At 40.4% G+C, this 18,329-nt stretch overlaps 1 protein-coding gene across 3 annotated transcripts in view; it reads left to right on the top strand.

The window, feature by feature from the left end:
- The window catches only part of LOC105465631 (neutral cholesterol ester hydrolase 1), an 89,877-nt gene extending 78,421 nt beyond the window's left edge, over positions 1-11,456 (top strand). For 2 of the 3 annotated variants that reach the window (XM_011714167.3, XM_071091246.1), the window contains exons 4-5: positions 4,728-4,899; positions 6,717-10,120. In XM_011714167.3, coding sequence (XP_011712469.3) covers positions 4,728-4,899; positions 6,717-7,334 — 790 coding nt within the window. In that variant the 3' untranslated portion in view covers positions 7,335-10,120. Of the gene's footprint in view, positions 1-4,727; positions 4,900-6,716; positions 10,121-10,669 lie in introns of those variants that run through there. The other variant, XR_011619897.1, reaches the window with a different exon arrangement.
- Positions 11,457-18,329: the final 6,873 nt, after the last annotated feature.

The raw sequence follows: 18,329 nt of genomic DNA, 5'->3' as shown, positions 1-18,329 counted from the left end.
AGAAAGGAAGCTTTTTTTTTTTTTTTTAAACCTCTTGATGCAACAGTAGAAAGGAAGCTTCTGTTAGCGGAGTAAATAGATTTTCCCTCTGGAGTTGTCTCACTCAGAGAGCACAATCTGGTTTTAATTATTGATTTGCTTTGGATATCCCCTACTAAAAATATCCCCAAGACAGTGGGGAATATTAACTTTTTTATGTTCCCAAAATGAATCTGTTGAGATTTTCTTGGGTGATGGTGAAAAGTAAAAAAGCTGGAAAAGGAGTGAGGCTTATCCTCTCTGCTGCTGAATCTGATAGGAGTATAATTTTATTCCAGAATGCCGCACGTATCTTTCACCTAACTGGCACTATATGAAGAAAACTTGGTGTCCTTTCCATAGCAGAAGGTTTTACACGTGGCTTCCAGGTTAGGTTATTTTGAGGAAGAATGCGCATTTCAACCCTCTTAACACATTGGTGTCATTCAGGGCTTTAAAGGAAGAGAGGCATAGGTTTGAAGTCAGTTGTGAGTTCAGATCCCAGTTCTGCCGCTTCTAGCTGTTATAGACAAGTTACACATTTTCCTTGAGCCTCACATTCTCATCCTTAAACCCAGAAGTTTGCTTGAGATTTGAGCGACATACATCTGTAGAACATTTGGCAACGTACGTCACCCAGCAGGAATATGGTCATTTTTATAGACTCTACACATTAATTTGATTAAACCTCATGCCTGAATTTACACCAAAGCTTATTCTTCTAGTGGGAGGTACATGCAGTGATAAAAATAGATAATCCACTTGGCATTGCAGAGTCATCCTCTCCCTGATGTGAGTTGGGCAAATTGAGGAATATATATGCATCCATAGTATTAATATGATATGACATCTTTGGTATTTATGTATCAGGTGCTTTAAGATCTGCAGTTTTTAAATATTGAATATCAGAACCCTCTTTCACTACTTTGCAGGGACGTAACTTTGAGCACCAGCAGCAGACAGCAGATACATTTATGTATGCGTTATTTGGCTGTACCACCCATGAATATCCTCCTGATCCTTGGCTTTCTGTGTCTAGATATTACAACGTTTTGATATACTTATTAGGTGAATTTCAAACTACTTTGAAAGTTCCTTTTTTTTTTTTTTGAGACGGAGTCTCGCTCTGTCGCCCAGGCAGGAGTGCAGTGGCACGATCTCGGCTCACTGCAAGCTCCGCCTCCCAGGTTTCGCCATTCTCCTGCCTCAGCCTCCCGAGTAGCTGGGACTACAGGCGCCCGCCACCTCGCCTGGCTAATTTTTTTTTTTGTATTTTTAGTAGAGACGGGGTTTCACTCTGTTAGCCAGGATGGTCTCAATCTCCTGACCTCGTGATCCGCCCGTCTCGGCCTCCCATAGTGCTGGGATTACAGGCGTGAGCCAACGCGGCCGACCGAAAGTTCATCTTATACCAGGTAACCTAATAAATATCTACTTTCAGGGTATTCTCCAGTCTACAAAATTTCTCCTTTTTTTTTTTTTTTGAGACAGAGTCTCACTCTGTCACCAGGCTGGAGTGCAGTGATGCGATCTTGGCTCACTGCAACCTCTGACTCCCTGGTTCAAGCAATTCTCCTGCCTCAGCCTCCCGGGTAGCTACAGGCACCCGCCACCACGCCCAGCTAATTTTTGTATTTTTAGGAGAGATGGAGTTTCACCATGTTGGCCAGGATGGTCTCGATCTCCTGACTTCGTGATCCGCCCACCTTGGCCTCCCAAAGTGCTGGGATTACACTGCTCCCAGTGCTGGTGAGCCACAGCGCCTGGCCAAAAGTGTCCATTTTTACTGAGTAAAACTGAAGAATGTTTCCAGCATGAAATCAGATAAGGGGAGGGGTTAGGCCATGGATCTTTATGGTACCAGGAACCCTCTTGCATCATAACCTATTTGTTTTTAAGTGTGTTTATCCTATTATATAAGCCAATTATTAATTGAGAAGATTGAGCAGTAGCATTTTTTTTTAGATTACCAGTTTCCTTTGATCAAAGTCTCTCAGACCTTTTCTGAAATAACATCTAAAAACTCAACTTATTTGATGTATGGATACTAGTGGATATGTTCTGACCACCTGGGCAACCAGTTTATTGTGATATGTGGGATATTGCTGAAATGAAATAACTTTTGTTTTTACAACTTGAGTCATGAAGTACATTTGTTTTTATTAAAAGTTCAGCTTGGTAATACTGAAGATTAAAAATTGAGACCCTACCCCCCCACCCCAAGAACTAGAGGTAAATAGAATCATATGAAATTATGTCATGTAGTGGACAAAATTGTGTAATTCTACTTTTTTGCTCAAATGGAATTATATAGCAGCAGCTTTCATATATAGTGAAAAATCAACTGGAAAAAAAAACATTTTGCATGATTAATTGACCACCCCAGATGGAAAAATAAGAAATCTGAAAGCTTATTTTATCTGCTATATGGCAAACACTAAGGGATTTTTTTTTTTTTTTTTTTTTTTTTTTTTTTTTTTGAGGCAGAGTCTCACTCTATCGCCCAGGCTGGAGTGCAGTGGTGCAGTCTCAGCTCACTGCAAGCTCCACCTCCACTAAGGGAATTTTTTTATTGCATTTAGTTTCAAAATGTGGTAATTCCAGAGTGACCAGATCCACATTCACTATTTACCAATGTATTTCTCAAACATTTGTCCATTTATGAATGTCAAGATGTTTAATTACCTAGCAGGATTTTATTTTATTTTGAGACATGGTCTCACTCTTTCACCCATGCTGGAGTGCAGTGGCATGATCTCAGCTCACTGCAACCTCTACCTCCTGGGTTCAAGTGATTCTCATGCCTCAGCCTCCCAAGTAGCTGGGATTACAGGTGCACACCACCATGCCCGGCTAATTTTTTTTTTTTTTTTTTTTTTTTTGAGATGGAGTCTTGTTCTATCACCCAGGCTGGAGTGCAGTGGTGCCATCTTGGCTCACTGCAACCTCCGCCTCCTGGGTTCAAGCAATTCTCCTGTCTCAGCCTCCCAAGTAGTTGGGATTACAGGCACCCACCACCATGCCTGGCTAATTTTTATATTGTTAGTAGAGATGAGTTTTCGCCATGTTGGTCAGGCTGATCTCGAACTCCTGACCCCAGGTGATCTGCCCGCTTCTGCCTCCCAAAGTGCTGGGATTACAGGCATGAACCACCACATCTGGCCCTTTTTTTGTATTTTTATTAGAAACGGGGTTTTACTACGTTGGCCAGGCTGGTCTTGAATTCCTGATCTCAAGTGATCCACCCACCTCAGCCTCCCAAAGTGCTGGGATTACAGATGTGAGCCACCGCTCCCAGTCCAGTTGGCTGGATTTTAGATGGTAGAAAATAAATGTCCTTATTTAGAGTAGCTTAGAAAAAATTAGTTTGTGAAAATAAGTATGCTAATTGTAAGATGGAAATCAAAAGTTTGAGTCTTCACTGATTGTTATTAGGTTTTAATTAGGTAATTAGCTTTTATCCTACCTAATTTTGGTCTGTTTTTGAGTTTTTACAAATCAAGTAACTTTTGTATGCCTTAGTTTCTTCGTTTGCAAAACGAAGGTATGTTAATACTCAAAAGAGATTTATTGGATGGATGATTATGTGCCCCTCACATTGGCAGATACTGGAAACACAGTAATGAATAAAACATAGTTCCTGATATCAGAGAACACAGTCTTTAGGAAAAACACAAATACTTTTCAAATAAACCAGTAAGAACAGTGAGTGACATACCCTGGCACATAGAAATATCAAGGAATATTAGCCAGTTCAAGCCCAGAAGCAAGTGGAGATATGACCAAGGAAGGTGACCTAGAGGAGGCCAAACCCTCCAGTTAAGGCTTAAAAGATGAGTGAGAATTAATAAGCAAAAGGGGAGAATAGGGAGTGGAAGGGAACTCTAAACCAAGATTGCCAATGTGGATGTGTAAGATAATATTATGGGTGGGGCATTTGACAAAACCAGAGCTTTTTGGGAGTCTTAAAGGGATATGAATTCTGCTAGGTGTACAGATAGGATTCCAAAGGATTCTGATCTTGCAAAGTGGAGCCAGTTGGAGGAGCCCCAGAAGTATCCCTGAGGGCCTGCTCTAGGCTGTCTGGAAAACTTAGCTTCCCTTTTGCAGGTTAACAACTGGCCTTTTAGTTACAGTCTTCCAGGTAGTGAATGCATTGCTTGGTTTTAATGTCAGGCTAGTATGGACCTCTCCAGTGAAGTACAATTTTATTACATGAAGTAAATGATGGACCATTAAATGAGAGACCAATGAAGTGGTTAATGCTGCCAAGTCACCTTTTAACCCAGAGACATTATGAATGGAACACTGACTTCCAGAAATAAAATTCTAAAATCTATTATGGTGCTATCCATGTCTTTGCAATGAAGCTCTGTCCACCTTTTACCTTTTACTTTGAAATTTTATTTTGGTTGTTCTTGGTGGTAAGTAGGTATGGTTTGGTGGCTGATAGTTTAAAGAAAAATAGTACTATTACTAATACAAAATCATCACATTTTAAATTAAGTATTTGATTTGCAAGAAAATGGTTTATATTTATATTTTATTATTTTTTTCTTTTTCATACAGTAATATGAATACAGTAATTCCATTGAATCAATTTCTTATCTATTTATTTCCAGATTTAAAAGAATCAGTTTGTCTCTAAACTTTAAATGTCCCCAAAACTTGGCAAAGGCCTTAAATGAATACAACTTTTGTTTTTACAGATACAGGCTAGTTCCAAAGGTTTATTTTCCTGAGCAAATTCATGATGTTGTACGGGCCACAAAGTATTTCCTGAAGCCAGAAGTCTTACAGAAGTATATGGTTGATCCAGGCAGAATTTGCATTTCTGGTGACAGTGCTGGTGGAAATCTGGCTGCTGCCCTTGGACAACAGGTAACACCACTGTCCTAAGGTGCTGGTGGATTGAGTGGTGCATGATAAGGTCCAGCAGACCAACACACCCTCCATTATGTGTGGCAAAGGCATAGCTGGGTGGGCTGGTCACTAGATGGCCAAATTGTTCATGCGATTACACTTGTAGAGCTCTCAGAGATCTTGCTGAAGTAGAAAGATGGGTCATTGGAGGAAGTGTCACCTATGAGACTTTGTAAAGTCCCTGATTACAGTCAGTGTTAGAGAAGGGCTGACATCCCTTGCTTCTCAGGGCTATGTATGGAACTCAAGTGTCCCCTGCTCCTTTTTCATGTTTGACTTGCAAAGCAGAGTATTTTTGCTTAAATTCCAGTTCCTAAGATTATTCCTTACAACTTTGAGCCACATTAAAACCTTAAAATTTGTTTCCCCAACTTTTTCTTAATGCAAAAGAAAAAAAATTAAACAATTCAGCCATTTAACTATTATCTTACAAGTTACTATGAGTTTCACCTGATTGAATTCTTTGAAAACTATGTCTAGCTCTAATAGCACCCCAATTTTTTTGGCAGCTGGGAAAAAGCACGTTTTCTTCCTGTTATGGATGAAATAACTTAAGATATCTTTGTCGTCTCACCTCCAAATTTCATTTGGTGTCCTCAAATACCATCTGTCATTCTAATTATGAGGTACCTTGGTTTCTAACTCTTTTGTTGTAATTCAAGAACTTGATTTTCCATTTGGCATTGGCAAGGTTTTCATCCACATGTGGTCACAAGAGAGTCTTGGCTCAGTGGAGAGAACATACTTGGCTTTCAAGCCAGACAGCACTGGAATCTAACCCAGGACTCACCCTTGAGTGTTGTGGGGCCCTGGATAAGTCCCTTAACTTCTCTGAGCCTCAGAAAAATGAGGACGATGTCATCTGATTGCAGGGCTGTTGCAAGGACTTGGTGAGGTGATGTGTATACAATTTTTGGCACATATTCAAAGTACTATTTACTGACCATTCATGTTTTGGAAAGCAGTCACATCTCACCTGGGTTTCTAAAGTCCAGGTATGAAGCAGAAGTGTATGGCTAAAGTTACCTTGAAGATCATTTAGTTTTCTATGAAGCTTCATGACTCGTTAGCTTTCTTTTAGATGTTACAGGACAAATACATAATTTTGCACACTAGAATTACAAAATGGAGCAATATTAACACGATGGGGAGGCGTGGGGGGACTGAAATCTGTTGAGGTAGGGGACTCATTCACATTCCCATGACAACTTCACTCTATGGCATATGCTCATTATGTAGAATGGAGGGTACATTGCCAGAACTGTTTAAATTCTCTCACCAAGCATGAAGATGCTTACCAGAAGACATACCCTGAGGTCCTACTGAAACACTCAGGAGTCTCATAATCTGTTTAACTTTTTTCTGCCCCTCTCTTCTGGAAGAGTAGGACTAATTTTTTTTCTCCCTAGGAAGTCATGACCTTTTTTGGGAGTTTTGTAGGGAATAAAAAATTAAAGAAGGTTCATACATTATCCATTCATAATACCCAGGTGTCTTAACTGCCTAAAGATAGATACAAGTACAGGGTTCACTCAAAACTATGAGTTGTAAACATCATACCTTTCTTAGTTAAGTATCTAGCAGCTTGATAGGGTGGTGATGGTAACGATGGAGAATCATTTTTAAAACTATATTATTTATACAGTGCCTGGTAGAAATGTAACACTTATACCATTGACAGATTCAGAGCAACACATTAAGCTACTCTATAGGGTATGGTTCCTATAAAAGAAGGCAGGCAGAATGAAATAATGCATTTGCTTCCTCTTCTCTAGTTTACTCAAGATGCCAGCCTAAAAAATAAGCTCAAACTGCAAGCTTTAATTTATCCGGTTCTTCAAGCTTTAGATTTTAACACACCATCTTATCAGCAAAATGTGAATACGCCAATCCTGCCCCGCTATGTCATGGTGAAGTATTGGGTGGACTACTTCAAAGGCAACTATGACTTTGTGCAGGCAATGATCATTAACAATCACACTTCACTTGATGTGGAAGAGGCTGCTACCCTCAGGGCCCGTCTAAACTGGACATCCCTCCTGCCTGCATCCTTCACAAAGAACTACAAGCCTGTTGTACAGACCACAGGCAATGCCAGGATTGTCCAGGAGCTTCCTCAGTTGCTGGATGCCCGCTCTGCCCCACTCATTGCAGACCAGGCAGTGCTGCAGCTCCTCCCAAAGACCTACATTCTGACGTGTGAGCATGATGTCCTCAGAGACGATGGGATCATGTATGCCAAGCGTTTGGAGAGTGCCGGTGTGGAAGTGACCCTGGATCACTTTGAGGATGGCTTTCACGGATGTATGATTTTCACTAGCTGGCCCACCAATTTCTCAGTGGGAATCCGGACTAGGAATAGTTACATCAAGTGGCTGGATCAAAACCTGTAAAGGAGCAAAACTTCCAGAAGCCTCGAGACCCTCTTGACCTCCTACACCTGCTTTGGAAAGACGTGCACTTTTTAGCCGACTAATTCTTCCTCTCATCCCCCTCTACATGTGAGTTGTGGAGTCTCTATTCCATAACTGAAGTCTTTATGATAACCTAATTTTTAAAAATGAATTTGACTAACTTAAGTGCAAAACATCTGAATTTGGTTCCCAGAGTGGGCCAATCTCTCTGTTCTTGTTATTTTAGCCAACTATACTCATACCTACAGCTACAGAAAGCAGGACTAGGAACTGGAAATAACTTTGGGTCCTGCCTTCATCAAGACGTTCTTTTTAGAAGCAGTTCTTCCAGCTCTGGATGACAGACTGATAAGAAAACAAGGACTCCTCAATTCTGCTAGAGTTAACCTTGAGTTCAGAGCAGTGTTAAATGTGCGCGCTTTCAGGTCAGTGCAGGGGACCAAGCACCCTCTGTTTTTTCGTGAATGGATGGTTTTGTTTCCTATGGGAATTTTGGCAAAGATTTTCTAGGAAGAACAAGTTTCTTAAAGGACTTCCTTCCTCTAGAATACTATTCATTTTATGAGATCACTATCTGTAAGTCCAGTTGGATTACAGGGATACTTGAAAGTTACTTTCTACTACTATTATTAGAAAATATGAAGTCGCATGCACTGGATATCTGTATATCATTAGGTTTTTGTTGTTTTTTGGTTATGCTGTCCCCCTTCTCCGTGGGGAGATCTTTGGGAGCAAATTTATTTAGATTTAGAGTAAACTTTTCATTATAGAGCAAGTAAAAACAGACAAATGAAACAACCTAGTGTTTCACATAAAAATACTTCTGACATAAAGTACCAAGAGCAGCGTGAATATATTTGGCATAGTCGAAAAAGAAAATATATTTAATATTAGTTCAAAATTGTGAAAAATACCTTTAGAGGTCTAGTCTATTCTTGAAAACTCAATTTTTTCACTTATATGGCGTTAAAATGGAGCTATTTTGCTACAATATAATGTATTGTTTATTTTTTTAAGTTATTTAATGTTAATATACATAGCTAGACTTAAGGTTTTTCAGAAAGATGTCCATAATAAATATCGAAAACAATGGTATTTTTTAAAAAATTGCCTTAGGGTTTTAAAATCTTCCCTACAGTTATAACCACATGTAATTTTGTGGAAATGATATAATAGCTATTAATACTACTATAACATAGGCATAAATATTTTCATGTTTATATGCATATACAAGTTAAGATAATTAAAAACTATGACTGCACCTAGTAAAGTCATCTAAGTTTATAGTTCAGTAGCTTAGGCAGGACACACACTGCTCATCTCTGCTTTTTAGGGTCAGAGGAACACAACTCATGTTCTGAGTGAAGGGCGTACACTGGTACCTGGTGGTGCCTCGATCCCCCATTTCCTCCTTCCAGCCAGGTCTGGAAGTTTCAACAGCTCAAGCTTAACTTCATGTAAAGTCTTCACTGCCAGTGGGAACATCTTTGACACAAGACACTCCAATTCTGATTTGAGTTGAGGATCTCTGCCTGCCTTCCTGCCATCCTTCCTTCTTCCCCAATCTATGCTACTGTTAGGGGCTGTAGAGAGCAGCAGTAGAGCTGAGTAATGATACAGTATACCACGGAGAGAAAGTAGAACCATTTCACTCCTGGGAAGAATGAGTATTTCCCACTTCCAGCAATCAAATAACAAATGAAAATTTGCATACTTATTGATGTATTGTATGAGCCAGTAGCATTTTATGTACAAAACAGAAGTCAGTGCAACAGTATGTATGTGTGCCTGTGTGTGTATAAAAATAACCATTGAAGCTAACTTGCTAATGTACTTAGGCAAGCCACTTATCATCTCTGGGCCTCGTCTTTCCTCCCCCTAAAATCAAAGAGCTGAATTATGTGATCCTTGAGGTCTCTTCCACCTGTAATACCAACTGTCTTGTCAGACTGGCAAATTATATTGGCCTCTTCTTATGTGGTGGTTTTTTGGTAGGTCGTAGTTCCTTATACACAGACACCTACATCATTGAAGGTCTTTTTTTTTTCCTAAAAAAAATGGGATTTTAGTTCTTATTCTATGGTAACTACCCTCCTCATATATTGGAAGGAACCAATATTTGGACCTTATTTTGAGGTTGTCTGTCTCAAAGAAAAAGAAAATAAAATGTATATACAGGGTTCCTTAAATTGATATTTTTCCCGAGAATTGTGAGCCAAAGCCTATAGTAATTACAGGCAACAAATGATTCCCGATCTCTAAAAGGCTCTCTCAGATGAAAAGGGAGTAAAGGAAAAAAGAGGTCAACCACTGTTTCTGATAAAGCACTTGAGTTTCATTGTTCTTTTAGTGTTTATTCTTATAAAAAATGTTTACAGTCTGCAGATTGATTTTTTTTTAGTACTGTGGCTTTGTTTTCCTATTTTATGAAAAAAAGATAATCTTTTTGTAAAATTGTCTGTGAAATATGAACATTAATATATAAAGAAAAACCTTGAAGTGCTGTATAGTGAAGTATAAATTAATGTTTTCTTGATTTGTGAAGAACTTAAGACTATTATATAATTATCTTGGTGGATCTATTTTATGCATGACCTTTTAACCTTTGACTTTGCTTATTTCCCACTATGAAGGGGAAGGTAGATTTTATGAATGATTTTAATAGCAAATATATTTTATAAAATGAAAATCCAGTGTGGAGGTAGCAAAGCATATATCTGTTCTGAATCATGTTTGGAAATAAAATCGCTCCATCTGGGAATGTGCTTTCATTTCCCCGTCTCATTTTCTGTTTCCCATTTGAAAACAGTGTTCTTTTCTCTTCTTTCTGCATGCCAAATTGCTAGCCACAATTATCTCCAAATCTTCTACCCACTGGAGTACTCCAGCTGTCTTTCCTTTAAAGGTGGTTCAGTGGCCTCCTTGATGACATTCGTTTCATGTCTGGATACAGTATGTGTTGCCCTACTTTGGACTGGCTAGAGTATTCATAAAAGCCAGGCAGGCCCTGGGACTATTTGGGGACCTTCGAGACACATATTAGGAAAGGATGATCATAATGCCAAGAGTTTGAGCTGAATTGTTTCATCCAAAGCATCACTATCACTGAACACAGGTTCTCAAACTGACCCTGTCATTACAAATAAATCTAATGATTTCACATTTGAGTTTATTATGCCTAGTTTATGTCAATACCATAGGGATTTATAAAACTTTTTTTCAGAGTAAATTGTTTATATTCTAAATGATCCACATACAAGTGTGTAAATTTGGTTTTCCTATTCTGTTATAGTTACTTTCATCTTCCCTAACAGAACCTCTTGGTGTGTGGTTTTATTTGGCTGGATGGATCCACAAACAGCTCCAACACATCTCCTTTGGGACATTTAAATGTAAACTGTATGTATGTTTTAATATTGCTTTTCTTGTTATTTTCATTTTCTCTTTATCCCCTATGTTTTTAATTTTTTTATAACCCAGATTTTCTAATGGACCCCCTATTGAAACATCTAGAAGATACGGATATCAGTACCAGATGCCTCAAATCCCAAAGACTGAAAATGTAAATATGATTTCTAATAGGGACACATGGTAGCTCAGTGCTGTCCGTACATTTTGTGTCATCAGAGTGAGAGAGGCTGGCGACATCATTTGCACGTGTCTTCGTTTGAAAGGCTACTCTCCCAGATTTTCTCATGGCTGGCTCATTGGCATTTTCGATTAAATGCCCCTGCCTCAGAGAAGTCCACCTCAGCCAGCCAATCTGCCCAACCCTCCCAGTCACCACCGCCCTCCCCATCCCCCAGCCCTCTCATCTGATTGCGACACTGATTGTTGCTGTTTTCCGTCTCACTTCTGATGATCATGTCTGTCTGTATGTGCTTGTTTTCTTTTCTCCCCGTGCTTATTTGTAAGCTCCACAAGGGCAGGAACTTTGTCTTTCTTGGCCATTCCTGTTTTCTCAGCACTTAGAACAGGGCACACGGTAGACTTTGAAAAAATGATTTTGAAGCCTCCTTCCTGAGTGTGTTGCTTCGCTGTAACTGCCATTTGCCATGTTTTTCTCTTTTTTGGGAGAGTAAGAGGGAGAGGACATGGTCTGAGTCTCGCTCTGTCACCCAGGCTGGAGTGCAGTGGCACGATCTCGGCTGACTGCAACCTCCGCCTCCCAGGTTCAAGCGATTCTCCTGCCTCAGGATCCCAAGTAGCTGGGATTACAGGCACGTGCCACTGTGCCCAGCTTATTTTTGCATTTTTAGTACAGATGGGTTTTCACCAGGTTGGCCAGGCTAGTCTCACTCCTGACCTCAAGTGATCCACCTGCCTCAGCCTCCCAAAGTGCTGGGATTACAGGCGTGAGCCACCACAGCTGGCCTGAGTGGTTTTTTTAAAGTTGATTTTGAATAGGCCGGGCACAGTGGCTCACGCCTGTAATTCCAGCACTTTGGTAGGCTGAGGCGGGCAAATCACGAGGTCAGGAGATTGAGACCATCCTGGCTAACGTGGTGAAACCCTGTCTCTACTAAAAATGCAAAAAATTAGCCGGGCGTGGGGGCGGGTGCCTCTAGAACCAGCTACTCCGGAGGCTGAGGCAGGAGAATGGCGTGAACCCGGGAGGCGGAGCTTGCAGTGAGCCGAGATCATGCCACTGCACTCCAGTCTGGGTGACAGAGCGAGACTCCATCTCAAAAAAAAAAAAAAAAAAGAAAGTTGATTTTGAATAAATCCTCACCAAGAAAAATTAAACTTATAAGAATTAGGGTATTATTGCCCTTCTTTTAATTAGAAGTAAGTTATGTTAAATATAATTAAGACTAAAAAGTAAATATTTCCAAACAAAAACAACTGAAAGGAAGCCCTGTTTTTAACTACCAAATTTTAAAGCAAAAAGTGCTTTTGAATGAAGTTCTTTTGGCTTTTTCCACAACTGTAGTCTGTTCTAAATTTTTCTCAGCAGATAGTTTTTGCTATGTTGAATAAACCATTGTAAGCTGCACTAAAAGAATGACCTATCTAACATTCTATAAGTGTTCCACCGCATTTTTTTTTTTTTTTTTTAAAGATATGGGGTCTCACCATGTAGCCCAGGCTGGTCTCAAACTCCTAGGCTCAAGTAATACTCCCACCTTAGCCTCTCAAAGTGCTGAGATTATAGTGTTACAGTGTTAGCCACTGTGTCTAGCCTGAAGTCAATTTTAGAGTTTGAGAAATTGTAACCAGACAAAGCAATCTACCACCTTTTTTTTTTTTTTTTTTTTAGATGGAGTCTCGCTCTGTTGCCCAGGCTGGAGTGAAGTGGCACCATCTCGGCTCACTGCAAGCTTTGCCTCCCAGGTTCACACCATTCTGTTGCCTCAGCCTCCTAAGTAGCTGGGACTACAGGCGCCCGCCACCACGCCTGGCTAATTTTTTGTATTTTTAGTAGACATGGGGTTTCACCATGTTAGCCAGGATGGTGTTGATCTCCTGACCTCATGATCCTCCCACCTCAGTCTCCCAAAGTGCTGAGATTACAGGCGTGAGCCACCATGCCTGACCAACAGCAATCTACCACTTTTAAGATGTGGTTTTCTCTTTCTTTTTTCATTTTTTTTAATAGAGAAAATGTTTTATGTTCCAGTTAAATTCATGAAATCAAGAAATAATACTTATTTTGCTTAGCTGCAGGTTAATGTTATTTTAAGTATTGTACTTTAAGATAAATGGTTTACTAAGCTGGGTAACATCTCTCCTGCTTACGTCATTTCCACCACTCTCACAGAATGAAGTTAACTTCCTTCTGGACAAAGTCAGTATTTCAATTTGTGTCCTTAATCCAATTCATTATTGTCCCACTCAAGGACTTGCTAAAGTACCTCCCTTCTCTCCTGTACCTTTAACTCTCTGTTTCTACTTACTCCCTCCTCTTAGCTCTATAAATATAGTCAAATTTGTCCTCTCAACAAAAAACTCCCCTTTGACTTTTATTTTCCTTCTGGCCCAAACACTGAATTGTCTATTGTTTTAAAAGTTGACAAATATCAACATCACAAAATTCTACTTCATGTGATTTCCATTAAAGAAAAATTTTTGTGTGTGTACACACATACCACATACACCAAAGAAGTTGTTAAAATTACACATGATGCAATAGGGGTTTTGTTATCTATTGCCAAGCAACAAATTATTATGCAACTTGCAATTTAAAACAGTCATTTGTTGTCTCAGAATTCTGGGTGGACTAAGCTTAGCTTGGCAGACTATCTGCTAAACTTGGTGTTGCCTGGGACTGCAAACTTCGGAGTCCCACTGAGCTAGAACCTCCATGATGGCTCACTACAAGGCTGGCAGTGGTGCTCACTGTTGGTTGACTGCCTTGGATCTCCTTTACATGGCTTTCCCTTCTGAATTGTAATTCTAAAAGTATGGCATCTGGATTCCAAGACAGAACATTCTCATTGTGCAAAAGCGAAAAGCTTTTTGTCTTCTAAGGTCCAGATATGGAAGTTATTCAGCATCACTTCCACCATATTCAGTTGATCAAAGCAAATTACAGGTCCAGCCCAGATTTAAGGAGAGGGGAAACAGACACTACCACACAATGGAGGGAGTGATTAAGACTTTTTTTTTTTTTTTTTTTTTGAGACAGAGTCTCACTCTGTCACCCAGGCTGGAGTGCAGTGGCACAATCTCAGCTCACTGCAACCTCTGCCTCCCGGATTCAAGCAATTCTCCTGCCTCAGCCTCCCGAGTAGCTGGGACTACAGGCATGTGCCACCATGCCCAGCTAATTTTTGTATTTTTAGTAGAGACGAGGTTTCATCATGTTGGCCAGGCTGATTTGAACTCCTGACCTTGTGATCCACCCACCTTAACCTCCCAAAGTGCTGGGATTACAGGCGTGAGCCACCGCACCCGGCCTATAGCCATCTTTAATGCACTACAATTCTTTCCAGAAGAGAATTCCACTTTGATTAGTCATTGATAAGAACAAAATTCTCTTTGTACATTTTTTATGTCTAATGATTGAGAGAATTTTTCAGATTCACTCTGACCCCAAACATTTCTAACATTGTTTTTGTTACACTCTGCTGAAATGTCTTTTGCTGGGTGCCATTGAATAAGTTCCTATTGCAATACATACACCCTCTACTTCAGCAGAGTATAGGATGGGAGCTTCCTGGAAGCTGTTCCTCTACTGGATAAGTCAGCAATAACTTAACCGAAGCAGCTGCAAGTAACAAATACATCCTAAACTCAAGCTAAATGTATCCCTAGCTCAGTTTTTCCTTAGGGGATCCCCAAAATGCCTGTAGCCACTCCAAGCCATCTAACGTGGGGAATCACAATGGAGGAGAAGTTGTGGTGGGAAGAGTCAGTGATACTAACTGGAGTTAAAAAGTATTTTTACCTATGTGTGTTTTTAAAAAGCAGTATCCTGTGTCCCTATAAAAGGGGCCTATTCAGATAAAGGGCCCTAAACTCAAGTTTGATGATAAATATGTGCATGCACAAGATTCAGATTCACACATTCACCCTCCTTCCAGATGCCTCTCCTGAACCATACTTAGGCCCACCAGGGCAGCAAGCCTCAATCTAAATGCATTCATTACCTTCTTCCCTGCAGTACCATGGCATTATATGGTCCCTATGTCATTTAATTGTATCACCTTCTCTTCAGTTACCCAAGCTAGAATTATAAGTTTTATTTATTTCCTCCAGTCCTTCAACTTTCAATCACCAAGCCCAATCAGTTTTACTTCCTAAATATTTCCCAACACCATTCCCTATTTTTTTCCATCCCTGGACACACTGTTTTACTTGAGTCATCACTTCTTGCCCAATCAATTGCAATAACTCTCTAACTACTTTTCTTGTCTCCCTCAATTTCATGTTCCTCAAATGTATCCCCTCCACAGCAGCAAAAACGATGAATTAAAATTCACACCTGAAAACATATTTCTCAGCTTCAAGTCCTTTTGCCTGCTGGCAGGTTTCAAGCCACTTAATGTTATATGCCCAGCTCTCCCTCGTGACCTAGCCCCTGCCCACCTCTGCAGCAGTAGTTCCTTACATATGGTCTGGGGACCCCTTGGGAGCCGACAAAATCTAAACTATTTTCATAATACTATGTTATTTGCCTTTGTCACTTTTTCTTTCATGAGTGCACAGTGGAGTCCTCCAGCAGCTACAGACACGTGATGTTGCAACAGATCCAAGGCAGAAGCAGGTGTGAGAATCCAGCTGTCTCTAGTTAAACTGGACATTAAAGAGATTTGTAGGCCCAGACGTGGTGGCTCACGCCTGTAATCCCAGCACTTTGGGAGGCCGAGGTGGGTGGATGATCTGAAGTCAGGAGTACGAGACCAATCTGGCCAACATGGATAAACCTCGTCTCTACTAAAAATACAAAAATTAGCTGGGCGTAGTGATGCACACCGTAGTCCCAGCTACTCGGGAGACTGAGGCAGGAGAATCACTTGAACTCAGGAGGCGGAGGTTGCAGTGAGCCGAGATCACACCACTGCACTCCAGCCTAGCAACAGAGCAAGACTCCATCTCAAAAAAAAAAAAAAAAAAAAAAAACTTGTAAAAATGTAATACAATGCCACATTTTTCACTAATTTGTATTTGAGAAATTCAGGATATCTTTCATAAAATAGAGCTTAAGATAACATGTAATTAAATACATTGATAACTACAATTCAAACTTACCAGTTTTAATCCCTTTCCCTCCCTCCCTCCCTCCCTCCCTCCCTTCCCCTCCCCGGCCCCCAGGGTCTTCTTCCCTTACCCAGGCTGGAGCATGCAGGGCCACAATCTTGGCAAACAGCCTCCACCTCCCGGGCTCCAGTTATCCCTCCACCGCAGCCTCCTAAGTAGCTGGGACTACAGGCGCATGCCACCATGCCCATCCACAGTTTCTTAAAAGTAAACATCGGCTGGGTGCGGTGGCTCACGCCTGTAATCCCAGCACTTTGGGAGGCTGAGGCGAGCAGATCACGAGGTCAGGAGATGGAGACCATCCTGACTAACACGGTGAAACCCCTCCTCTTCCAAAAATACAAAAAATTAGCCGGGCCTGGTGGCGGGCGCCTGTAGTCCCAGCTACTCAGGAGTCTGAGGCAGGAGAATGGCGTGAACCCGGGACCCGGAGCTTGCAGTGAGCCGAGATCGCGCCACTGCCCTCCAGTCTGGGCAACAGAGCCAGAGTCCATCTCAAAATAAATAAATAAATAAATAAAAATAAACAGCAATAAATGAAGCCCACATAAACAAAAGCACTTCGTGGGGGAGGGGAAGGGTCCTCAACAATGTTTAAAATTGTAAAGTCTTGAGACTGAAATGTTTGAGAGCTGCTGCTCTATAGCATCCTCTCCTGGCCGTCCCTACACATCGTGCTGTGTACAGCCAGCCAACCCGGAACTTATCACCGTGGTTCTGCTTGTGTTCCGCACACACATCATGTTCTCTTACCTAACACCCTTCCCTGTCCTTAGAGTGCCTTTGTATGTTCTTGTATTTCTTTGCCAGCCTCCTCCAGGAGCCTTTCCTAACTCCTTTCTCAGGAGGATTTAGGGGTCGTTCCTCAGGTCTCACATTGCACTCCACACATGACATGCTAATTGTCTGCAGGTAGGTCTGACTCCCTCACAAGAGTAGGACCCTTGATGTGGGGGTCACGTCAGCCTCACCTCTGTGACCCCAATGCCTGACATGGTGCCCCTTGTAAGAACTCAATAAATCTTTGATGAACAACTGACTGTATTATTCTTCTTCCTGTTAACAATTAACGCATAGTTTTCAGGCTATGTAAAATAATGCCTGATACTTTTGTATATATTTGCTTATTTATATTCTTGAGAGAAAATATCTGGGGCTTTTTTTCCTGCATATGTTTTCTTTCTACTAATGTACTGAAAATCTCATTTGGTTAAAGAATGAAATTCCAAAGCCCACAATACGATAGATGTTTAAAAACTTAAAGCCATTGCCAGTAGAGGGCGCCTTGACAGTCAATGGCATTCGCCATCCCACATACGCTGCAGTTTGTGTTTTGTGTTTTGTCTGGATTCTTTTTCTTTTCTTTTCTTTCTCTCTCTCTCTCTTTTTTTTTTTTTTTTTACAAAAAAGAAAAGATTTATCAATAGCTTTCTTGTACTTTTTGTAAAAGCTCAATAAAAGTCATAGTTCATCACAGGATTAAGTTGGGTTGTTTTTTATAAAATAGAATTTAAAATTCTCATAACTACCTGATTAAAAAAATAACTGAGTTCTCAAAACTAACAAAACAGGACTTGCATTAATCCTTTGTTGAAATATGATTCACCTCTCTGCTTCCCAAAGTGTTTTTTTTTTTTTTTAAACATGCTTCTATTCAAGGTAGATATTTGCCATCCCTTTGCAGAAAGGCTAACAGAACAATGGTGTTCTGCATTTTTGAAGGACCATTTAGTATAGCAGGAAATGTATGACCTTTATCTTTTCGTTCTGTTTGCCGGCAAACCCCAGGCACCCAGCACTGCATTATAGAAAAACTGCTTTTGAAAACAACAAATAAGGCAGGGAGGGGTGGCCTTCAAAAGCTGGGGCACAGGTTCCAGCAAACAACATCCAGCCGTGATGTTTGTGGAACTGCCATATTTTTAAAAACACACATAAAATGATTAAGAAGGAAAACCTCACCATTCATTTCATGTAGAAGAGAGGAAATGTCATGAACTAAAATTTGGGAAACTATAATTCCAGTTCCAGCTCTGCCAGTAAATATCTCGGTACATTTAAGTTTTTGTTGGTGCTTTGTGTTCCCCATTTTAAAAGTCATTTTATCTAAACCTCTTTCTTACTCCCCCTAAATACTTGAAACAGCTTATAATTAAACAAAAAATATAATGAAATTGTGACACAGAAATAGTAGCTCTGTATTAGTGCGCTTTCACACTGCGATAAAGAATACCTGAGACTGGGTAATTTATGAACAAAAGAGGATTAATT

This window comes from Macaca nemestrina, chromosome 2 (genome assembly GCF_043159975.1).
Source record: "Macaca nemestrina isolate mMacNem1 chromosome 2, mMacNem.hap1, whole genome shotgun sequence".
NCBI classification, from domain to species: Eukaryota; Metazoa; Chordata; class Mammalia; order Primates; family Cercopithecidae; genus Macaca; species Macaca nemestrina.
This window is presented reverse-complemented; position numbering and strand designations above follow the sequence as displayed.